This window comes from Oryx dammah, unplaced genomic scaffold (genome assembly GCF_014754425.2).
Source record: "Oryx dammah isolate SB20612 unplaced genomic scaffold, SCBI_Odam_1.1 HiC_scaffold_17, whole genome shotgun sequence".
In the NCBI taxonomy this organism is placed as follows: Eukaryota; Metazoa; Chordata; class Mammalia; order Artiodactyla; family Bovidae; genus Oryx; species Oryx dammah.
Window position 1 is genome coordinate 74,639,075 of NW_024070201.1, and position 23,607 is coordinate 74,662,681.

At 58.4% G+C, this 23,607-nt stretch overlaps 2 protein-coding genes across 7 annotated transcripts; both read right to left on the minus strand.

The window, feature by feature from the left end:
- Positions 1–394: 394 nt before the first annotated feature.
- Positions 395–10,924, minus strand: ARFGAP2 (ADP ribosylation factor GTPase activating protein 2). Of its 3 annotated transcripts, XM_040259149.1 has the most exons (17): positions 10,771–10,899; positions 10,481–10,599; positions 9,899–9,971; positions 9,276–9,407; positions 9,108–9,188; positions 8,020–8,101; positions 7,656–7,712; positions 6,992–7,033; positions 6,580–6,632; positions 6,006–6,142; positions 5,773–5,904; positions 3,819–3,947; positions 3,605–3,739; positions 2,624–2,750; positions 2,379–2,472; positions 2,147–2,265; positions 395–1,669 (listed from the first exon to the last, which is right to left on the minus strand). In XM_040259149.1, the coding sequence occupies exons 1-17, from the start codon at positions 10,840–10,842 to the stop codon at positions 1,649–1,651; spliced, it is 1,605 nt and encodes a 534-aa protein (XP_040115083.1). In that variant the 5' UTR covers positions 10,843–10,899; the 3' UTR covers positions 395–1,648. The 3 variants fall into 3 exon arrangements, with proteins under 3 accessions (XP_040115083.1, XP_040115084.1, XP_040115086.1); XM_040259150.1 differs by lacking the exon at positions 6,992–7,033 and having other exon boundaries at positions 10,771–10,924; XM_040259152.1 differs by lacking the exon at positions 3,819–3,947 and having other exon boundaries at positions 409–1,669.
- Positions 10,925–11,560: 636 nt separating this feature from the next.
- Positions 11,561–21,095, minus strand: PACSIN3 (protein kinase C and casein kinase substrate in neurons 3). Of its 4 annotated transcripts, none has more exons than XM_040259156.1 (11): positions 20,996–21,095; positions 17,441–17,512; positions 17,102–17,191; positions 16,797–16,953; positions 15,409–15,644; positions 15,135–15,290; positions 13,828–14,003; positions 13,542–13,662; positions 13,233–13,369; positions 12,741–12,862; positions 11,561–12,094 (listed from the first exon to the last, which is right to left on the minus strand). In XM_040259156.1, the coding sequence occupies exons 3-11, from the start codon at positions 17,153–17,155 to the stop codon at positions 11,979–11,981; spliced, it is 1,275 nt and encodes a 424-aa protein (XP_040115090.1). In that variant the 5' UTR covers positions 17,156–17,191; positions 17,441–17,512; positions 20,996–21,095; the 3' UTR covers positions 11,561–11,978. The 4 variants fall into 4 exon arrangements, with proteins under 4 accessions (XP_040115090.1, XP_040115088.1, XP_040115089.1 ...); XM_040259154.1 differs by lacking the exon at positions 20,996–21,095 and adding an exon at positions 20,717–20,838; XM_040259155.1 differs by lacking the exon at positions 20,996–21,095 and adding an exon at positions 20,302–20,714.
- Between the last annotated feature and the right edge of the window lie 2,512 nt (positions 21,096–23,607).

The following is a 23,607-nucleotide window of genomic DNA, read 5'->3' on the forward strand; positions in this document are numbered from 1 at the left end:
ACACACACACACACACACTGACACACACTCTCGCTCTCTCCCCCACCCACCCCTGAGACACCCGCCCCCAGCCAAGCCTAGTGCTGGGCCAGCGGCAGGGCTGCAAAGGCCTACCGCCCGTGCACAGCTCTCAGGGTGCTGCGAAGGGCCAACTAACGCCAGCTCTTTCCCCCGCGTGCAACAGGGTGCTGAGGTGGAGGCCGCACCGGAGCTCGCGGCAGCACAGGGCCAAGGAGCCAGGGGCCTTTGGCTGTCAGAGGAGAGACAAGCTGGAGGCCCTGCAGACAGTGCCCCCTGCTTCGGCACCAACGCCCTGCCTGTATCAATGGGAACCCAGAGAGTGAGGCCAGGGGCCTGCGCGGGGCAGGGAGGCAGGATCCCAAGAGGACACTCCTCCACTCAGACCAGCAGAGGCCCAGGGCCCCGTCGGGGCTTTATTCGACACCACTTTGTTTCAATACAGTCCAGAAAGAAAGTCACGTCCCTTTGGGGAGGGGTGCTGGGAACAGCGGTCTGCGGCGCTCAAGAGCCCAGCCCCCATCACAGCTGGGGGACCCGTGCTGCCGGTGGCAGGGGCAGGTGGCACCAAGGACGGCACAGTGTGGCCCAGGGCCGAGACCTGCCACCCCGCAGGTGCTCCGAGCTCCCCTTGGGGGGTGCTGCCCAGGGTTCCGAGGCCAAGATGGTGCAGAGAACGAAAGCCGAGCTCAGGAGCCTGCTCCGGTCCCATGCGTCCTCTGCCAGCACTACGCTCACGGCATCCTAAGCAGAGCCCTGGGCAGAGCAGACCCATCACAGCCACCAAGCAGGGGAAGGGACAGAGTCTCCGAGGGACTGCGGTCCACCACGGATGGCATGGGAGGACACCCACACACCCAGGAGGAGGAGTCCTCCGAGCGACCGCTGTAGAAAGGGTCAGCGAGACAGGAGAAGATCACTCGGGCCTCTAGTCTGATCCCAAATGGAAGCTTTAGGTACCAGGTCAAGCTTCTAGCCCTTCGCAAGTCCCAGATGGAGGTCCTTCCCCTCCCCTGCCCTCTCCTGATGCCGAAGAGACCACAGGAGCAGCAGCACGTCTACAGCCTCCCGCCCTGGGGGCTGAGCTACAGCAGAACTCTCTCCAGACCTCCCTGCCGCTTCCAGGGCCGGGAGCCAACCCCCGGGACTACCGGGAAGGATCCTAGAGCCGGCAAGACAGCCTTACACTTTTTACTCTCCCCGCTCAGGGAAGGCCTGGACTCAGAATAAGCCATCCTGAGGGAATGCCCTCCCCTCACTCCCAGGGTGGCAGGCCAAGTGAGCAGCAGTGTGGGGGGGCACGAGCACACAGGGTGGGGTGTGCGGGGAGGGGAACGAAGGGCCCGATCTCCAGGCAGAGGTCAGTGTGTGCGGGGAGGGGAACGAAGGGCCCGATCTCCAGGCAGAGGTCAGTGTGTGCGGGGAGGGGAACGAAGGGCCCGATCTCCAGGCAGAGGTCAGGGGCCGGCACTGCCCCTCCCTCACCCGAGCTCCTCACAGGCCACCCCACTCACGCCACAGGCATAAAGTAACAATGCCTCCCAGCTTCCACAAGGCAAGCATCCCAGGCCAAGGAATCACGAGGTTTCTGCTACTGCCACCACCCAAAGTCTGAGACATGGAGCCTGGGTCAGTAGGAACCATAGCGATCCTGGGGATAATGGAAAGAAAAAACCCAAGTCAGAGTCTCTGACCTGCAGCAGCTTCCCAGCAAGCACACCCTCCCCCAACACACCCACGGGGCTGGGGGGCTGCGGGGAGGGGTGAGTGAGGGAATCAAGCACCCATCTCACCCGCGCAGAGACGGTCTCCTATTCACTGTGACCCAGGAAAGAGGGTGTGCTCAGACCCCCAGGGGGACACCCTGCCTGGCCTCACAGAAGCTGGAGAGGGGGGAGAGACAGCACTGAGGACCAGTGTGGGGAGATCAGTGTGGACGTGACACCGTCTCAGGGAGAGGCCCGGCCCCGGGCCCAGCTCAGGAAGGACGCTGTCCTCCAGGAAGAGAGGAGGCGCCCTCTCGGGCTGAGGGCCACCCTGCAGCTGAGTCTGGGCGTGGTGGGGAAGGCCGCCTTCTCAGCACTACCCTCCAGTCTCCTCCCGCCCCAGGTCACGCGGTTCGACTCACCTGCAAAGAGTTCATCACGCCATTGGCCAGCACGGCCATCTTCCCGGCCACAGACTTGACGCCCTGCTTAAACTGGGCGATGTCAGCCGTGGGCAGCACACTCCCCAGGGACACGCTGCCTGTAAGAGAAGGGAGGGGTGGCCCAGTGCCCGCAAGAAGCCCTTCCCAGCGCCCAGGGCCCTCCCACGTGGTTGGCAGGCCCTCCAGGCGCCTACCCCGGCCCCAGGCCCACCTGCTCCGTGTGCTCCGTCCATGTCCCCGAAGAGGTCTGACGAGCTGATGGCACTGCTGCCCGACAGCTGCTGGAGCCGGGACCTGGCTTCATACTGTGGCGGGGAAAAGGCGAAGTCTGCGGCTCTCTGAGCCGCCTACCCTAGGATTCACGTGGGCCGAGCCACCCAAGTGCCAAGGCCCAAAGACCAGGGCAGACAGTCCGCTTCCGCCTGCTGCCTCCAGGCTCAGGGTAGACCACCTCACCTCAGTATCCACCTCCCGCCCGAAGAACATGTCGGAGGAGATGGCTTTGGCTCCGGCAAACTTCTGACGTGCTTCGCTCGACTCCAGGCCCGAGCTCCGGCTCTCCACTTCCCTCCGGTTGGTGACTCTGAGGGGTGGATACGGGACGACTCTGACTTTCCCACTGCCTCCAGGTAAGTGTCCCTCGAGCGCTGCCACCCTATGACCACCCGAGCTCCCCGGGGGCACTCCCCACAGTCCCGCCTGACTGCAGCTCTAGACCGGGCCCTCTCTCCTCCACACTGAGGCCACGACACAGAACCTCTGTTCCCTTCGCTAGGCAGCATGGCAATAGGGGTTGGAGGGGCCGAGGCTTCTGCCCCAAACCACGAGGATGATCCAATTCTCAGGCTGCCTGGATTTATACCTCCTCTCTTGGTGTAATTATTAGTACCACTCTTTTACTCTCAAAAGCACCTCAGTCTGCTGAAAGGTGTAAGGTCACTGCCGCCTAACCCTGGCACACAGACACTGAGCTCGGCGTTTTGCCAGTTTCATTTAATCCTAAAACAGCCCTGTGAAGTTATTAGTTATGTCCCCATTTTACCAGTGGGTTATTTGTAGATATTTATCAGTTAAGCATTACCCAGGTTGACATGGAATACGCTTTTAAAAAATTTCTAGATGAGACACATAATCGTCGGGAACCAAAGCATAAAATCAGGTGCCCCTGGCAGAAATGGACCCCAAGCACAGCAGGCTAGTTAGGCCTTCTGAGACACGAGCACAGCTCAAATCCAGGCCTGCTTCCTGCATTCTTCAGTCTGGTAGCCACTAGCGGCTATCCAAATTTATTTAAATGAAGTTAAACACTCGGTTCCTCCATTAACACTGGACACTCCTGAAGGGCTTGCGAGCCGCGTGCGCAGTGGCCAGCACACTGGCAGGGCAACTACAGAGCGCTGCCACCAGCAAGGGGCGTCCTAGGGGACGGGCCTCCACCTTTCTGAAACAGGCCGGATGCTGGAGACGGTCACTTCCGGCTCCTTCTCCTCCATCCTGTCCATACCCCAGGCAGCATCTGTATCCCAGCGGGAACCGAAACTCTCCCCCAAGGAGAAGGGGTTGTCCTTGTACCTAGGGAGACAGTAGAGGGGCTCAGAGAAGCTGAGTGGTGAGCACAGCAGCCAAGCCTGCACCCCAACAACAGCCTTACTTTGGAGGCCCAGAGGCAAAGGTGCCAACGTCGTCAAATAAGTCCAGCTGCGAGCGAGAGGACTTGGCACTCACTGGGGTTTCCTGCTCGATCACCTGCATCTCAGACAGCACCGAGTGGGAGACAGAGCTGCAGAGACAAGCCGGGCCGGGGCGGGAGAGCAGAGGTGGGCATCCGTGTCACCGCAGCAAAGAAGGCGCCCAGCTGCGGGCAGAAACCTGCTTCTCCCCGAGCACCACCCAGAACCTTCTTCCCTTCCCTGCGCCAGGGCTGGGGGAGGCCCCGCAGGGAGTGCTAGACCCTCTGCTGAACTGGAGCGCACCTCCCGTCAACGTATCAGCTCGTCTTCCCAAAGTAGGGTTTCCCTGGCCAATGACCGTTTGCCTAATCTCAGTGATATTATGCATCAAGCAACAGCGCTTTCTGTCCTCAGCTTGCTATACCATGAGCCACATCCTTCACCATGAGGGACACAGACAAACCAAAGGAAAAGATGGGAAATGCCCCAGAACCAGGGAAATGAGTCTAATGGCATCACAGGATGAGTTCTTAATTAACCCATCCTTTTTGTGTGCGTTTTTAGAGAACAAAGCATTTCAAAGTAGAGCGTCTGGCCTTACGCACTAAGGCCTGAATCTGCTATGTGGTTTCCTAAGGGGAAGAGGCAGTGGATTTGGCAGGCAGCACCGACTCGTGACGCCTCTCTTCCCTGCTGTGGGACAACTCCACAGAGGCAGTTTAAGGATTAGTTTCATTTAAATAAATTCATTAATATCTACAGCTTTTGGCTGGCAAAACTCCACCAAGGGCCTATTTTGCTACAGAGTTTTAAACAGGGTAAACTAGGTTTAAATAAGATTCTAGTGCATACAAAAAATTAAAAATATTAAGTATACTCTTTAACCCAGTTAATTCCTGAGACTAAAACAGGGACGAGGAAGAGATGCAATCTGGAGTAAAACTGTGTCTCCCTGATCAGCTGTGGGTCACACTATCAGGAAACAGACTGAGGGAGTGACTGGAACCTGCCTCGCCACAGCCTGAGAGATGGAGCAGAGACCCAGCTTTCTCTCTTACCTGAGGAGCATAGTATGGCCACAAATGCTAAGTATGAAAGAGTTCTAGGTTCAAAATCTAGTTGGACCAATTACTAGTATTCTGGGCTTCAGGCAAGTTGCTTAACTGCTCTGAGGCTCAATTTTCTCATTTGTAAAAGGGGATAAGAATACCTCCTGCATAGGACTGTTGTGTTTAAGTAAATAAAGCCACTGGTGAAGCTCACACCCTGCGGAAAGGAGCAGCCGCCACTTAGCACAAGCTCACTGGAGCCAGGATTTCTCACTCTGGCACTGCCAGATACGCCGATTTTTAAGACAGACAAAAAAAAAACCTAGTATTACTGAAATCTCCAAACACTAACTCTCAGTGTAAAGCAAACAAAACACGTAAGAGAACTGGTGAGCAGCTCTTGTTTTTGTTTAAGAAAACCACAGCAACCTAAATCCAGTGGTCTTGAAACAGGAAGGGCACCACCCAACCAGGGGCACCTGAGAGCCTGGGAGTATTTCCACATGTTACCGGAGCTGTCAGCACTAATGGCCTTTAGAGGACACAGGTCAGAATACTGAAAGCCCTGTGATTCCTGGGAAGACCCTGAGAAATAAAGAACTGTCCTGCCACCCTAAGAGCCGTTAGCGCCCTCGTCAAGAAACACGACCCTGGTCTCTCGGACGTTCGGAAGAGCACCTGATCCTGCATTTTGACTCGTTCAACAAATACTTGGCGAGCACAAACCTACTGCACGCCAAGCACTATACTAGGCGCTTGAAGACAGTAAGCACGGCCATCTATTCAGCCTCAGAGGAAGACTGAGCTGAGAATACTAGGAAGAACCTCCAGGGGTTCCCAGGAGAACAATGGCATTTCCCTTCCGCAGCCCAAAGCTGAGCCTCACCTTCGGGACACCAGTCCCATGCCCAACCTCTCGGCCTGCTCTCTCTTCTTCCCTTCCAGGTTCTGTAGCTTCTTTTCCTCCTTCTTACGGTCAATCTGGAGCTCCTGGTAGGCCAGACGCATGGAGGCCACCCTTCAAGGGAACAAACGTGCCAGAATTCAGCACACAGCCTGACCTGTCCTGCCTGCCCGCCCAACCCCATGTAAGCCGGGGCGTCTCTGGCAGACACGCACATGGACTCCTCGGCCTGCTTCTTGGCATCAGCCACCTGCTGCTCACGGAGCTTCTCTGCCACCTGGGCCTGCCGCTCAATCTCGCTGAAACTCTGGCTGCTCACCTTCTGGGCCCCTAGGCCCTTCTTGGCACCCAGCTGGGAGGAGAATCATGTGATGAGAGCTTTGCCAACCACAATGTCCTATGTCCCCTCCTCCCCTACCTGGCATGGAGGGGACACCCCCAAGGAAAGGGCTCCTTCTTAAAGTGTTTTTAAAAAAAAAAAAAAAGTAGGAGCCGATCCGAATGGTGGAGAGGCAGAAGAGTGGCTCTGCCTGGAGGCAGGCACGAGGCGGCCCACACAACCCAGCGGAGGCCTAACGCTGCCAGGCCTGGGACGAGCCAAGCACTGAGGCACACAATCTCGCTGACTCCTCCCAGGAGCCCCTAAAGACAGGCCTCTTGACAGCCCTTTCACAGCTGAGCTGCAGAGAAGCTATGCACCTTTACCAAAGTCATACAGTCACCTACCAAAGTGGTCGGGTCTGACCCCCAGCCCCTAACCACCCTGCCATACTGCCTCTCCCCACCTACCCCCTTCTTCGCTGTTGCTGGCTTCTTCTTGCCAATGAGGGAGGTTTTCGGTTCTGTGTGAGGAAGAGGATGGGGCATGAGCAGAGACAAAGAGGGTGGGGCATGAGCAGAGACAAAGAGGTGGCAGCTCGGTCCACACCGTGCAGCTTCGTGGAAAGAGCTTCTATGAAGAACAGCTTCAGGCAGAGAAACGCAGAGCTGCCACCACCAGCTCCAACCAACGGTGTCAGGACGTCCAAGCCAAGACGGACACGGTTAGGGGTGGTTACTGACTCCCAGCACATGGACGTAAGAACCCAGACCTGAAGCACCAGAGACAAAGGCCCTGACCAAGCATAAAGACTGCCAGGCCGGGGCAGCGCCACACACAGCCTCCGGCACGCAAGGGGCTCCAGAAGCAGTGGGCGGTTACCTCTGGCAGGAAGAACCCCTTTAGGTGACAGATACACGGACTCTGGAGAGAAACAGATTCGTAGCTAACAGCGGGCCCTACCCCAGAGCCTCCACACAGCTCCCAAGCCCAGAGGCCTCTACAGAGCCTCACTCCAGACCAGGCCACACTACCCTTCTCACAGGTCACTCTGCTGGTTTCCAGTCCCAACCCCCAAAGGTCAACAAAACAAACCAGGGCAGCAAATGGATTATTCACCCTGAATTAAATGTGAAGGACATCAGAAGAATAGAAAAGAGTTGAAAGGCCAGGAACTGGCTGAGAAAGGACAACGTCACCTCTAGCCATTAACAGCTCAGAGCTGTCCCCCTGTATCATGAAATGGACCAGACAGGCCGATCCAGCGTCAGCCCCCAGGGCTAGGTGTCCAGCCTCATACCGGCCAGACCCAGGCCCACACTCTGAGGCAGACCCCAGGCCTGGGACACCAGCTGCCAAAGGCCTGCTCTGAAGTCCCTTCAGTTAATGTTGTGGCCACAGCTTCAATCTCAGGCCCCACTCGAGAGAGACAAGAAGTTCAGTCTCCTGGGACCTCAGTCCACACAGGCAGCAGCAGATCTGAAAAGAACCCCCGCAGCCCACCCTCTCCCAAGGCAGCCCCACTCCTGCCAGCTGGTATACTGACCCAGAGAGGCTTTGGGTGAGGTGCCAAGCAGGTCTATGTTGGGGCCATGCTCCGGCTCTGTGGATGCAATGGTGGGAATTAGGTGTGACACTCAAAACTTCCAATGAGCTGCCCTTAAAAAGTGACGAGGTAAGAGCAGAAGCTCAGCTTTCTTTAGCTGCTTTCCTCAGCTTTCTGAGGCCACCAGATAGAGAAGGAATTCCTACCACTTTCCCCCTCTAGGGGATTTAAGTGACTCGCAGGCCACCCAGAGATACAGGAGACTCCTCGCTTCCATTCCTCTGGTCAGGTAGGTGTCCCACTCCTCTGCCCCAAGCCCTTTGCCAAGACCAGGGTACACGGCTGGAACATGGGCTGAACTCACGTGCCAGGCCACTGCTCTCTGCAGACGGGGTTGGCTGCTGGGTCTCTGACTGGTCGGTGGCTGGTGCATTCCAGGCAGGGGGCTGTAAGAGCCAGATGACAGAAGCATCAATGAGCCGTTCCTGCTGGCAAAGAGAGCCAAGTACCTTGGGAGGACAAGGCCCTACTTCAAGCCCATGAGGAAAGGAGACTGGAGGTTAGCGAGTAAAATTACAGTTGCTATTCACTACGGAGGGCTTCCCCAGCGGCTTAGACATTAAAGAGCCCGCCTGCAAGATGGGAGACCTGGGGGTGATCTCTGGGTCGGGAAGATCCCCAGAGGAGGACATGGCAACCCATGCCAGTATTCTTGCCTGGAGAATCCCCATGGAGAGAGAAGCCTGGTGGGGGCTACAGTCCATGGGGTCACAAAGAGTTGGACATGACTGAGCGACTAAGCACAGTGGAAGAAAGCAAGACGAACCTACAGCCGTCACCACCTCTTCAATACTTACTTACACCCAGAACCCATTCCCCTAATTGAATAACAACCAATAAGGGCACTCACCAGGTGCCAGGTACAAGTCTAAGGGCTTTTCACATATAAGTACGTTTAATTATCACAACAAACCTATGAGGTAAATAGTTCTCCATCTTAGAGACTGAGGTTTTAACACGTTAGGTATCTTACCCCACACTAGAAAGGCTAAGCAGAGGAGCAGGGACCCAAACAGAGAGTCTGACTTGAGCACCAGCACCAACAGAGGGAAACCTCTGGGGGTGGGTTGCTTGGGAGGGAATCCTTTCTCATAGGGAAAGAATCCAAGAAAAGTTATTTGGGTTCCTGACATCTCTTGAGCCTTTAAGAATCTTCTCATTCTCCCTAACACCCCAGTTTATAGGGTTCTGTTCCTAAGGAGGGCCACACTGCACCCCTGTTCATGGAAAGAGGAAAAAGCCAGCTTTACCCAGCAGTGGGCCCCACACATTCCCCGTAGGGGATATCACACCAAGGCGAACAGGATCCATGCCCATGACTGTGGGCCTTGGCCTCAGTCAGTAAACCACCTGTCAGGAACAACTGTGGGAAACATTCCTGTGGGCACTCACTTGAGTGTGTTCCAAGAAGAAATCAGACTCCTTCTTCTCTGGGGAGTGACTGGCAGCAGTACTCACACTGTCTGTCCAAAGCTAGAAAGGAGACACCACCACTGAAACACAGGGCTCTGAATATACCCACTCCCCCCACGACCCCAGCCCCAGGGAACAGGCACTCACATCAGTGCCATGCCGAGCCAGGGCCGCGCTCCCCAGCTGCCGGATCTTCTCTCGGTACATCTGGGCAGCTCGACTGTTATACTTGGTGTTGGCATCATTGGCTGTGCATCCATGTTGGCGGAAGAAGGCTGTCTGGTGAGCAGAGAAGAGAGAACATGCTACAGGAGATTTTTCCAGAGCAAACACACACACAACAGCCCTGTTATTACTTGAAGAGGATGATACATACTACTGACACCAGCAGCTTTTCACAAAGTTCCTCAGAAACTCCTGCAAAATAACATAGCCATACATCTCTAGGATGAATGTCTGAAGCCTAACTCTCACTCGACTCTGCCTGAGAACAGCATGATACACCCACTCTGCCCAGGCCAAGACCTGGTCGACCGTGGAGGCCCCAACACCATTGGCCTCTCCCCAGGAATGTCTGTCCCGGTTAGTCTGAATCCAAAGCCGCTTTGAGAAGAACAGTGACTAATGTCCAAGTTTAGAGAACAGTGTACAGAGATGCCATAGACCAGAGAATCCTCTGAACAGAGAAACTGAGAGGGCCTCCCAGAAGTCACTGAGAAGTCGGTACCCAGACAGAAGAATGGGAGCAGGATAGTAAGGAGGACCTTTACCGCATTGGCATTCCCGCCGACCTGCATACACCTCAGCTGGAACCAGCTCCAGTTGGAATCCAACTCTGTGGACCTGTGTGCAAGGGCTGTGTGTCACCTACCAGCAGGTTCCAGGAGACGCTTCCCTGAGCGACCCACACCTGTCATTTGGCCCCGGGTTGCAGTAGGCACCCCAAAACATTCACCAGCCACCACCCCATTTCCTCCACTCTACCCTGTCCGGGAGAGCTCTGCTCTACCCTCATTTAGTCAAAAGGGTACTAATTATTTTCCAGTTGCGAAAGGAAATGGAAGCTTGGACTCGGCCTTCCTCTTAAGAACAGTCTCGCTCCAGCGTATCACCAACTAGATCAACGCAGGTAACTCTCCCCCTGAAACTAACATTTCCAGGGTCGAGCGTGACTACCAGGAAAGAGTTCTGACCCAGACGCGAAGACGAACCGCCAGTGTAACAGGAGGCCCGCACCGGCGGTTCCCTCGCGTTAGAGTCTGGCGAACACCAAATTCAGCTCCGTCCAAGTCCAGGCAGCCCACTCTCCGCTGCCGAACACTCAGTCCCGGACGGCCGCGAGGAGACCCCACCTGATGAAGCTGAGATGGACGCCCAGGGAGCGATGCACCCCGGAGCAGTCAATGCACAGAAAAACACCGTACGTGATGCTGGCCCAACTCGGATTCTTGGCGCCACAGTCGAAGCAGGCCTGGGCAGAGAAGGAGATGAGCGAACGGTCAGGGGCCTCGAGTCGAGGCCGGGCGCTGACAACCCAGGAAGAGAAGCCCGCGCCGGCCCCTCCCCGTCCCTCAGACGCCAGGGGAGCCGGGAGAGACCCTCTCGGCCCGCCGCGGACTCCGCACGCCTCCCTCTCCCGCACCTTGTTGGTCGGAATTGCGCGAAGCCTCTTAAAAAGCGTCTGGATCTCGGTCTTGCTCGGCTCGGCCGCCATTTTCTCTCCTTCCCAGAACAGCAGCGCGACCGACGGGTCCCGCCACGGGCCAATCCGCGGCCGCCAAGGCGGGTCAGCGGGCGGGCCTGAGAGGAGGCCGGCCCGCCGAGGGGCGGGGCGACCCGGCCCACGCGGACCAACGGGCGAGCGGCCGGCGGAGCGGGCGCCGTGACGTCAGGGGCCCGAGCTCCACGCGCGCGCGCCCGAGTCCTCGCCGCGCCGCGCCGGGGCCAATCCGCGGGCGGGGCGGGGCGACAGCTCGCCCACAGGCCCAAACCGCGCCGCCCGCGCGCGCCCCGCCCCCCCGGGGGGGCGGAGCCACCTCCGAGAAGCGTGAGGGCTGCGAGGCTCGGCCCTCGGCCTCGGTTCGGGCCAGTTCCCGAGCGGTGTGCAATGATTAACAGTCCCTACCAAACACTCGCGGTGCCGCCGGCCTGAATGGGAAGATCAACTGGCCGGGCCCCCGCTCCGCTCAGAGCTCAGCTCCTGACCTCCACCCATTCTCGGATGGCTCGCACCAAATCTGATCACGAGTCCCCTGCGGGACCCCAGGTTAGGTTAGGGTCCCGAAGTCCCAGAGCAGGTACCAAGCTGGCACACCTCCGCCCAACCCCCGCCCCCGCAATATACTGCAGGCCTACGACCTACCCCGCTAGTGCCACCAGATGCCCCCGGCCGCCTGGCAAGGGTGGAATATCGAAAAAGATGCACAGAAGCCTTTTTTTTCCTTCGAAGTTTAATACACACTAGAACAAGCCACAAGAGTGCTGCTAGCCCAGAACTACACTCACCCCAAGCCAACCCCTGGAGCCCCAAACCAGAGAGACTAGGTCCACAGCTCCCGGGGAGACTGGAGGACTCTTTGGGGAGGCTCAGGCACCCCTGAGCCCTTCCGTCACTTCCTGACCTCCCCACTCCCCATCTTCTCCTCAGTGTAGACTCAGTTGGCCCTTCCCTACCAGTCCCTTCCCAGACACAAGGCCCCTCCCCTCCCTGGGTCCCAGGACTTTTCCCTCCTGGAGGGACAGAGCGGTCGCAGGGGACAGAATGGTTCTGGGCCCTCAGGTCCGGCTGTCCAAACAAGCTGGGCTCTGACTCAGGGTGGAGAAACGTTGCACAAGGGCTGCCAGGGCAGGTCAGGCCCCCACACATTCCACGTAGTTGGCAGGGTACAGGCCAATCCGGCCACTCTGCAGCTGGCCCTGACACCAGCCCTGTTCATCCTCCTCGCTCATCTTCAGCAGCTCCTCCCCTGAGAGAAGAGGGATTGGTCACTGGCAATTGCCCGCCCCATTCCTGCAATTGGGTCAAGGACTAAGGGGGAGGGGGTAGTTGGGAGAACCCAACTAGAAGAGAGCTGGCTCAAGCAGAGGGAGGTCAAAGTCAGCCACTCCACTCCCAACCCCCACCCTACCCCACCCTACCCCCAGGCCCTGAATTCAGCAGTCAGGCCCCAGCTGGTGACTTTTGAGAGGCAGGTGAGGGCTCCAAGCAGACACTCTGACTCCTCGGGGATGGACCCAGAGCAGCCTTTTCTTTTTTCTTTATTAATAGTTTTTTAAAAATATTTATCTGGCTGCACTGGGTCTTAAAAGTCACATGCAATATCTTCGATCTGTGTTGCAGTGTGCATGCAGAATCTTTAGTTGTGGCACACGAACTCTAAGTTGGATCTCGTTCCAGGGATCGAACCCAGGGCCCCAGCACTGGTAGCATGGAGTCTTAGCCACTGGACCACCAGGGAGGTCCCTAGAGCAGCCTTACGACTCGGAGCTCTTACTGACCCTTGAGAACTGAGCGTCTGGCTTCCCTTTCTCCACATTCCTGCTTAGGCTAGTAAAGGGGCAAGGGAGATGGGCTGCAGCTTGGAAAGGACCAGGAAAGGGGTTCTAGGGTACCTGCTCGGAAGCTCAGCTCATCAGCTTCTTGCCCCGCATAGTCATAGAGTGCCCGCACCCGCACGCCCGTGGCAGCCTTTGGGGGGGTTTCCTCATCTGACCACTCCTCCTCGTGTCTGCCACTAGAGAGGGGAGGACAAGGGGGCAGGCTTGAGTAGGAGAGCCTGGGACTCGGGGCCAAGGGCTCCCCCCTGCAGGAGCCCGGGGAGAGGCAGGTGGGGGAAAAGCTGCAGGATTCTAGCCTGACTTCTGCCACGAATGCCTGCAAGCTCAAGCACACGTCCTGCCACGCAGAGCTGAAACGGGCAGTACATGAGAGGGAGTGTGGGGAGCGCCTGGCAGACCACCATATAAACTGGCATCTTTACAACTCAAAACATCAGCTTTGAACCCACTTCAGGTGTGAAGGGCACGAAGGGACGGGACAGAGGAAGGACGGCACAGCAGGGGGCAGAGCTGCGTCCTTCCCACAGCCTGGATCCTGGCTCTCACCGTGGGGACCCCGGGGACTGGGGCGGGGGTGCAGTGCCGTCTCTGGTGGGTACAATGCTGGTCAAGGTAACCTCGTCAGGGCTCCGGCCACCCTTCTCCTTCCGGCTGATTGTCCTCTGTGTGTCCAAGGACCACTCCTGTGGGGACAGTGTTCAGGGCCAGGCTGGGCTGTAGGCTTGGTGGCAGTCAGGACCATCCAGACCACCTCTACCTCCTACATCCCAAACCCCAGCCTCCCGCCACAGCACCAGGGTGAGCCCGGTGGGCGCCTACCCCATCTCCCAGCCCCAGCCTGCCAGGAACAGGTACCTCAAACTGGGGCCAGTTCATGGCCATGCCCGGCCCATGGGTGCTGCGCCACCAGCGCAGGTCCTCCTCGTCGCTGGCTGCCTCGATGCCCTGATGCAGGTCTCGGTGGAGTTCGTGGAACCTGTGCCCCGGGTATAAGCCTCAGGCCAGGAAGCCTCTATTCCCCTCCCTACCCCTCCCCCAACACGCAACACCGTGCCTGGTCTCACTCAGCCCAGCCAGAGCCCAGAGGCGAGGGGATCAAGCCAGCCTCACCCGGATCTCCAGGCCCACGGGAAGGCTGTACCTCTCACTGCTGGAGAGGTCCAGGTGCTGGTGTAAGGTGAGCAGCATGTCCTTGAAGAAGAGGAGCCGCTGGCGCTCGGCCGCCTGGCAGCTCTCAAAGGCCTGCTCCATGTCCTCCATGTAGCGTGGGGTGTAGCGGTGCAGCTCCGCCAGGCTCTGCTCATACTGGGTCTTCGTCTGGGTAGGGAGAGGAGGGGCTCTGGTGAAGACCTTCTTCTTCCACTCAGGACTCTGCTAGTCTTTCCTGCACACCTGCTGTGGGCTAGGCACCAGAGGCCGGAAACCTGGCTCCTGCCCGGTAGGACCCCAGGAGCCTAACAAGGGAGCTGACGTTCAGGCCCAGCGGCTTTAAGAGTCCGGTGGAGAGACTTCTCTGGTGGTCCAATGGTTAAGAAGACGCTTTCCAACGCAGGGGACATGGGTTCAATCCCTGGTTGGGGAACTAAGATGCCACATATCTTGGGGAAACTAAGCCTGAGCACCACAACTAAGACCCAACGAATAAATGATAAATTTTAAAATTTTAATAAATAAAGAAAAAAAGGTGGTACAGAGTGAGATGAGGTTAACCTCATCTCAGAAAATGGCAACCCACTCCAGTGTTCTTGCCTGGAAAATCCCATGGACAGAGGAGCCTGATGGACTAGAGTCCTTGGGGTTGCAAGGCAGACACAACAGAGCACACACACACCGGCACACACACACAGGGCGCCGTGGAAGAAATCAGAAAAGGCTTCCCGGAAGAAGTGGAAGCAGAGCAGCCCGTCAGAGGACAGGGAGGCTCTGGATATGCAGAGCTGGAGGGAAAGCACTCTGGCCTATCGAGCAACGTGAGAACTTGTCCCGGGGGCACACCGAAAGGAAAGCAGCTGGGAAGGTCTCCTCAACTGCTAAAATTATCCCAGTGGCTCACACGCACCACCTCTTTCCTGGGTAAAGCATCCTCTTTCTCTGGCGCGCGCACACTCCGTCGCTCAGTGGTGTCTGACGCTTGGCTATTCCATGGACAGTAGATCGCCAGGCTCCTCTGTCCGTGGGATTTCCCAGGCAAGAATAGTGGAGTGGGTTGCCATGCCCTCCTCCAGGGGATCTTCCCCACCCAAGGATCAAACTCACGTCCCCTGCATCTCCTGCATCAGTACTGAATTCTTTACCACTAAGGCCACTGGGATGCCCCATCTTTCTCAGGGTCCTATGGTACGTGATAAGCTGGAGAGGAGGGGGCAGGTGAAGATGAGAGCAATGCTGGGGACTGGAAAAGGCACTCAGGGCGCCCTGACCTGAGCTGGCAGGTCCCTCAGCCTGTACCTTCTCGGCCTCCTTGGAGCACCGTTCCACCCGCTCCTGCAGCTTACGCAGCTGCTCCTGGGACACGGCGCTGTCTGCCTTTGCGTGGCTCTCCCGCGTCTGGGCGGTCTTCTCCTCCTTCCGGGCCGCGTGGTAGCTTTTCTTGGAAGCCTCAACCTGGCACACACGCAGGGACCATGCTGAACCCAGGACCCTGCACCGTGGCCCCTTCTAGCCCCAGGCCAACCCAGGAAGGGGGCCGGCCTCTGCGGCCCCTCCTCCCTGCCGGGCTCACCTCCTTCAGCCTCTTGAGCCAGGGCTTCTGGGCCTTGCGGAAGCCGTCCTCGGCCGCCCGGCTCTCGCGGAAGCCGCCCAGCACGGGCCGGTGGAAGGCGCCCCGCTGCCAGGAACGCACCCGCTCGCTGTCCTGGCCCTGCAGCTTCTCCCGCACCTCCAGGTGCAGCGCGCTTAGCCGCTCGGCCGCCGTGAAGAAGGCGTGCCAGGCCTTCTCCAGTGTTCCATACTGGGGGCCTGTGGGGAAGGGTGAGCTGGGGCTGGGCCCACCTGCTGGCAGTGAGCCCCCCGCCTCCCCTAGCAGGGGCTTCTGGGTGCCAGGCATGGGGCAGAGATGCGAAGATGAACGACAAATGACGTCAGCTGCTGCTGACTGAACACCTACTCTGTGCCTGGATACACAGTCCCACTGAGGGCTTGACTCATCCACCACCGTGAAGACCGCACCACCAATGTGGAACAAGCGAAAAGGCAGCCCAGAGAAGTGATTCGTTGCCCCAAGCATTCCAGCTACAGGTGGAGCTCAGATCCAAACCCAGGTGTGTGGTATAAATCACTACACTCTGTTGCCCCAGAGGGAAGAACTAGTGTCTGTCCCCAAGAAAGGCAGCTTGTTTGGATAGAAGGAGCCCAAGCTCCAGAGCCGGAAACCTGGGCACAAGCTTTAGCTCTTCTTAGCTGTGTGACTTCAGGCAAGTCAGTGGGCCTCTCTGAAGTATCCCATTCTCCTCTAGCAAATAGTTAGAACAAGACCATCCCCATGATAGAGCTGTGGTTGGTTGGTTGTAAGTCACGTCTGACTCTTTGGCCACCCCATGGACTGTAGCCTGCCAGGCTCCTCTGTCCATAGGATTTCTCAGGCAAGCATACTGGAGCAGGTTGCCATTTCCTTCTCCAGGACATCTTCCTGACCCAAGGATCCAACCCACATCTCCAGATTCTCTACCACTGAGCCACCAGGGAAACTCATAGGGTTATTCAGTTCAGTTCAGTCACTCAGTCGTGTCCGACTCTCTGCAACCCCATGAACCGCAGCATGCCAGGCCTCCCTGTCCATCACCAACTCCCAGAGTCCACCCAAACCCATGTCCATTGAGTCAGTGATGTCATCCAACCATCTCATCCTCTGTCGTCCCCTTCTCCTTCTGCCCTCAAATCTTTCCCAGCGGGTTAGTAGAAATATCAAAATAACTCATTTGATGGTGCTTGGCAAACCCTAACAACACAACTGTAAAGAATAACTAGGAGGATCTTCTCTCTTTAAAGGGAGGGTGGACAGGGAAGCCTCCAACTTTCCACCAGGGGTGCAAAAAGAAGCTGCCCTGCCTGGCTGCCCGCCCCCCACCTTGGCGGTCCTCTCCTCCCCACAAGGCCCGAGCGCTGGCTCACCCTTCTCCACGGCGCCCCTCCACTTGCGGGCCCAATCAGCCAGCTGCTGGGCGTAGGCCTTCTCGATGCGGGCGCGCTCCTGGAAGCAGCTGACCAGGTCCCCACACAGCCGGTGCCCGTCCTCCACCCGCTGCACTGTCCGCCTGTAGTTGCCAGCCTGCGCAGGAGACTGGTGCTTGGAGCTGCTCCCCCCCCCCACCCAGGGGCCAGGGCTGACGCGAGGCTCCTCCTTGGGACAGGTGGCTGGGCCCAGAGAAGGGTGGGCATTTCAGCGCCACCCCCAAAGCTGGCACCCAGCTGCTCACCTCCCAGAAACTGCCCTCCAGGGCCTCCCCTCCGGCCTCTCCCTCTGGAGCCATGGTGTCCCCGCAGCACGGAATGGTGGCGGATGGGGGCTGCAGAGGGCAGAGGTGTAAGCAGGAAAGCCAGGCACAGTTCGAGGGCGAGGCGAAGAGCCTCTGCTACCCCTGGGTTCTGCCCCCACCCCCACTGCCATCCCCACTCCCCAAGGAACTGTCAACAGCCAGGACTCAGGAGGCAGGGGTCTGGAAGTCCCAGGAGAGGCCTGAAGGGGGCAAAGATGGTGGTTCCACGGCTGCTCCTCTTGCTCTGGCATGCCCTCCCCACCACCTCAGTCCATGTACCTGGGCCTAGAGTTCACTCCGGAGACCTGGGTGTCCGACCCTCGCAGCTGCCACCGTGATCCTGCCTGAACACTACCAAGAGCAAAGCAGGGGATGAGGGTGGGGCTGACTGTGTCCAGGGCGGTTCCCGGCTCCCCCGATATAGCAACTGCTGTCAGAAGCGCCAGATTCCAGCCAGGAGAATGCCAGTTGGGTCACACGGTCCAGCCGGGGATTACATGGCAGGCGGGGGTGGGTAGTGGGCAGAGGGCCCCGCTGCCCTGACCGCAGATGAGATAAGGGGACACCTGCCCAAGCCAGGGCTCTATGGCCTCTCCTTGAACAAGGCGACCCCTCCCCAGACCCAGCCAGGTCAGAGGGTACCCAGCCACACCCCAGGAGCTCCTGGGGTGGCAAGAGCAGACTGGGAGCCAGGAGGCCTGAGTCTTATCTTGGCCATGAAGCTTGAACAAGTGCATTATACTGTCGTCTCCTAAGGGGCCTCAGCTCCCTCCCAAGATGGAAATCCCACCTTCTTCCCTCTTTCTGTGCCAACACTGGCATAAGACTCAAGGCAGCGAACAAAAACTGTGAGGAGCCTGACAGTCATAAGGGACACTCGTCCTGCTCCACAGCATCCCTGAGGTCCCACAGGATTCCATGAATAATGAGTAACTCAGCCCCACCCTCCAAAAGCCCAGAGTCAGGGGCAGCACGAAGTGTCAGACAGGTGATCAGCCAGTTACAACAGTGTGTCCAGGACTGCGGGGAAGGGCAAGGCAGATTCCAGCCCCAGAGCTCCCCCTGGGGGAGCTAGAGGAGCCAGAGGCACGCGGCCACTCCCTGACTGTCCCTGGGCAGGGTCTCAGCTGTCCCCAGCATCAACTCAAGCCCCTAGAAGGAAACCACTTCCTCCTCTGAGCAAACCCCAGGGACACGGCCAGGCCCGGGAGAACAGTGTGTTCATTGCCTCCAAAGCAGGGCTCTATGACAGTCCTCCCCCAAAACTGACTCCCTCCCCACCCTTCAAAACTCAAGAGCGAGGGCTTCCCGGGTGGCTCAGTGGTAAAGAATCCACCTGCCAATACAGGATACTAGGGTTTAATCCCTGGGCTGGGAAGTCCCTTGGAGAAAGAAACCCACTACACTCTTCTTGCCTGGGAAATTCCATGGAAGAGGAGCCTGGCGGGCTACAGTTCATGGGGTCAAAAAGAGTCAGACACAACTTAGCAACTAAACATTACTTTAAATAGATACTTTAAATGGGTGAACTGTGTGATATATGTTGATAAAGCTGTTATTACAAAAAAGAATGGGAGGGTGCTTCTCCGGGCACCCTCCCATTTCCCCATCCCCAATCCCCACCCCTCTCTCTGGGTATATATCACATTGGCTTGCGACTACAGGCCAGGATCTGTCCTCAGTCATTGGCAGAGACTTCCTGAGGGTCCAGTTTGTGTTCCTCCAAGCACTGGAGTTAGTAGCTGAATTTAAAACACACACGACATCCACCTGAAGACCAGGAAATGCACGGGATATGGCAGCTTTGAGAAAGCATGGCCTGTGTAGGCTTCTGCCTCTCAGCTCACAGCGGGGAGAGCTCAGGCCCTCAGCGGAGATGCCTGGGCCCAGAGTAGAAGGACAGAGCAGCCCGCCCCTCCAGGGTCCTCCCTTGCTTCCTCTTGAGTCTGTCCCATTTACCCAGAAAGGACGTGCCAACCAGATGGAAACAGAGCTGCAGCTGTAAACCCCAGGGCCTCAAGAGTTGCCCCAGCCAGGCATCCAGGGGCCAGGCCCCCTGCCTGCCCCAGCCTCCCGGCTCCCAGGAGAGCTGCCCCCCACCCGTTCCCTCTCTCTGGCCCCAGAACAGAGCGAGCTGTGTGTGCCGGGCTGGCACGGCTCCCTCCGGCCTCCCAGAGCAAACACAAGCCCAAGCCCCAGGCACAGCCAGCCCCACTGCCCCAGCGGACCCAGCAGTGGGGGAATGGGCCTGTGCCTTGACCCCTACTGAGGAGGGCCAGCACCCTGTGCCTCCTGAGCCCAGCAGAGACTCAGACTGCTCCCCAGAACACACTCTTGCCACGGCCAAGAGTTCGGGAAGCAGATCATGAACCTTCCCAGCCCAGGGAGCCAGCACCTAACTGGGCTGGGACTTGCGGCTGGGGCTTGGCAGGGTCTCCTCACAGCTTCCTGAGCCAAGGTAGGGAGTCTTGGGGTCCAGGGAAGAACCCACTTTCCCTTAGGAGGCTACTAGGTACCCTTGTCCAGACCGGCCCCAACCCTGTCCCGAAGTCCCGGGGCATGGCCCTGGAAAGGAGCCCTGCTGTCCTGCCCTGCCCAGGCTCCGTCCTGAGTCACAGGCTGCGCCCAAGGACCTCTTCTCCCGGCAGCCCCTCCCGATCTGCCCGCAGCCCGCGGATTTGACGGCACCGAGGTGGGCGGTCGACCGGTCCAGAGAGGGGTGCTCAGACGAGAGCCACTGGAACCTGCAGCCAGGGAGGCCCCGGAGGCTGGGGGAGGGGCGGCGCGGGGAAGGGGGAGGAGGCCGGCCCGGGAGGCGCATAACAAAGGGGCACTTTTGGAAACCCGACCAGCCCCGCCTGAGGTGCCAGCTCCCCGATGACGCACTCCGAACCCAGAGCCCTCACACCAAACCTCCGAACCCAGGGGCCGCCGGTCTCTGGCCTCAAAACCATTATGGACGGGCGCGCTGCTTGCGGGCCAGGCGCTGCACACCTCGGAGCCGCTGGGGCCCACGAGGAGCGGCCCGGCCAGGCCTGGCCCTGGAAACTCCAGGGCTTCTTGTCCAAACTCGCTGAACTCGGTCTCGGCGCGGGGTGGGGGCCCGCCGGTCACCGCTGAGGGGAGGGGGCGCACCCTACCTTGGCCCGCGCCGCCGGCAACTCCAGACGGTGGCCCGGGAACGGCGGCCCCAGGAACTGGGGCTCTTTGCTGAGGGCGAGGGTCGCTGGGGAGCGAGGCCCCTGCTGGGGCCCCAGGGCGGTCGGGGGCCTTTGAGGGGCCCCAGGAGATGGCGTGGCCCGCCGGCCCCGACGCCTCCCTACCCCCCCCGCGGCAGGTCTGGGAAAGTGCCGGGCGCGCGGCGCCGCAGAAGGGTCACCCCCTCGGCGCGGCAGCAGCTCTTGCCGCGCTCCCGCAAAGCGCGGCTCCCCCGGGACTCCCGGGGCCGGAGCCGGTCCCACAGCAAACCGGGAGCGGGAGGAGGAGAGGGCGTGCTCTATCTAGCCGCGGCTCCCGCCACCGCCTCGCCGCCGTCCCCGCCCGGGCAGCACTCACCGCGTCCTCCCTGGGAGCCTCGGCGGGTGGGGGGTCCGGCCACGCTCCGACCCAACTCCCGTCGCTCCCGGGCCGGGGCCGCCGCCTCCCGGAGCGCGGCGGGCCCTCCCCCCGGGAAGCCCAGCCCCCAGCCCCGCCCTCTCCTCGCGGCCGCGGGCCCCAACCCCACCGGCCAGCAGCGGGGCGCAGGAGCTGCCTACATCGCGGCGACCCGCGCGGCTCCCGGGGCGCGGGCCGTGGGGTCTCGGTTCCCGCCCGAGGAGCGCCAGGGCCGCTTACCCAGGGTGGCGCTGTAAGGAGTCTGATTTCGGCTTTGCCCCTCCCCGGCCTCGGCAGAACCTGGGAGAGCCGTGGAAGCGGGAAGGAGTCCGGCCTGCACCGGCTCCCTTTGGAGGGAGGCCTGGCGGGGTGCTACACTGCCTTTCTCTTTTTGCTGAGCACAGCTTTCTTAAAAGTTATAAGTTAACTTAGACGTTTGCTTAGACGTTAACTCTGGAGAGGCTCATAACCATCCCCCTGTAAGCATTAGGACTCCCATTGTATAGATGCAGAAACTGAGGCTCAGAGACCTTTAGCACCTTGCACAAGATCTGTCGTCGGGCAAGGCCGGGACTCCAAAGCCTTGCCCATTCCTTGCACAGCCCTCTTGGCCAATCTGATGGCCCATTCTGAGGACTGGGTCCGACACGCGGTGGAGGTGGGGCAGAAAGTCATGACCTCCTCCCCCGCACGTGTTCTTATTCCCAGAGTTTGTACCACGGTTCATTCTTAAATCCCTTCGCCCCTCCACCCCCTTTGTTAGTAGATCTTTCCAGATCACCACGATGCCCCCCCCCCACCCTTAATAAAACCCTGCTTCCTCAACCCCCTTGCCCCGCACCCTGGGATTTTTCGGAGCCTGCCTGTCAGTTATTTATATCCACTGGAGCGGTCCAAGAATGTTCTGAGTCTGACCTAATCGCCACCTGCTCGGTCTCCCGACCCCTCCCGCTTCCTCCTGGGCCCGGTGACCCGGCTGCCGTGCCCTCCGCCTGGCAGGCGAGAGAGGGCGCAAGTCTGCGCGGTCCGACGCCCTGGGCGCTCAGAGGGTCTGGACCGCGCAAATTGCTGGGGGCCGCAAACCCTCCCGCGCTCTCGTAGGAGTGCGCCCCCAGGGGACGGCGTGCGCGCTGGGAAGCCGAGAGCCAAGCTGTTCTCTCTCTAGCACGTCCTCTAGGTCCCGACTCCCCCACCCCCACCCCTACTCTCCCCGAGGAGTGTGAGTCCGTGTGCACGGATTTTTAAACGACAGCTTTAAAAATAGCAAAATTATGTAGTTTCTAAATCCAGGAGGAATCACGGACGCGTTCCCTGCGCGGATAAATCCGCTCATAAAATGAAAAGGGGGCTTGCAGAGAATGAACGGGGATAATTTCAAACGGGCATCTAAGCCGCTGAGGACTGACTTGCCCCGCAGTCCCCGTGAGAGGGTGAAACGGCCTATGGGGCACCCTAGACGAGCCGCGTTCGGCCCCTCGCACCTGAGTAGTGGATCCTCGCCTGGGCGCTCGCAGGGTGTGAACCCAGCAGGATGTAGCTCCCGAGACAAGTTTCAACATCCACTCTCAGCTGGGGCTTGGACAAGTCCCTTTTCTCCATATCTCTGTTTCCACCCCTATGAAACATGACAGGTGACTGGGCTGACCTCCCAAAAGGGCTTGTGCAGCAGCTAATTAATGATTGTAAAACGACTGCAGATGAGAGGAGCTTGAGGTAACATCTAACGACAGCCGTACTGCTTTGTATTATTCAAAATCAATGACCATCCCCTGGTGCCCGGAGGGGCTTTAGGCACCTGGACAGAAAGTGTGAAATCATAAGAAAGAAATGAATTACAAGAGCCACCTATCAAAAACCCATTAAAAATAAAGGCTGCAAGCCAGACTCTGGGATCTAGGGAAGTCTCTCTAGAAACTCAAAAAAACAGGGTTGTTTGTCAGACCACAAACAGAAGGGAATGTGGAGTGGGGAAACACCTGGCATCCCTCGGGTTCAAATCTGAAGAAATGCTGCAGCTGATCTTAATTGCCCCTAAGGTACTGTAGGGAGAAAAAAATAAACCAAAACCCAGAGCATAGTGAGCTGCTTCAAGGGTCAGAGCTGACCTTGGAAAGCCAAAGTCCTGCCCCAGGCTTTAGATGTCTGTGCTCTGCAGCCAGAGCCCTTGAACACACACAGGGCTCCATCAGTGGGTTCCCAACTTGAACAGAGTTCAAGATGAGATCTCGAGGTCATGAGGACCACATAGACAGAAACCCAGAGAGGCAGCTTGGTTCCAGGCACCAGGTGGCAGGTTGGTCCTCAGCCCAAGTTCACAACATTCACAGACTCACTCACCTTGAGTTTCTGGAATGTCCTAAGCATTGTTCCTTTGTTTGTTTATTTATTTATTCACTCAGCCAATCAAGAAAACATTTGAATATTTTGCTTTATGCTAAGCCCTAGGCTGGCTGTTGGGAATACAAAAATAAAAAAGGCAGAGTCCAAGGTGTACGTTAATGATACAATATGAGCGGGAAATACTATGGGGAAACAGAAGCAGAAGAGACCGCCTTTCACCGGGCGATGACACTTGACTGATCTCGATGAGCAAGAATTAGTCATGTGGAGAGGCATTCTAGGCGGGAGCATCAGGGTGTGCCAAGCGCCGGAGGTGTTAGCATATGACATGGTGACCCAGCAATTCCACTTTTTGGTATCTACCCCAGACAAACCGTGTACAAGTCAAGGAAAAGGTCCGAGGATGTTTGCGTATTGTTTGAATGGGTAGTGGTTGGGTGACATCCCTGGCGGTCCAGTGGTTGGTTGGGACTCTGCCCTTCTACTGTAGGGGCATGGGTTCGATCCCTGAT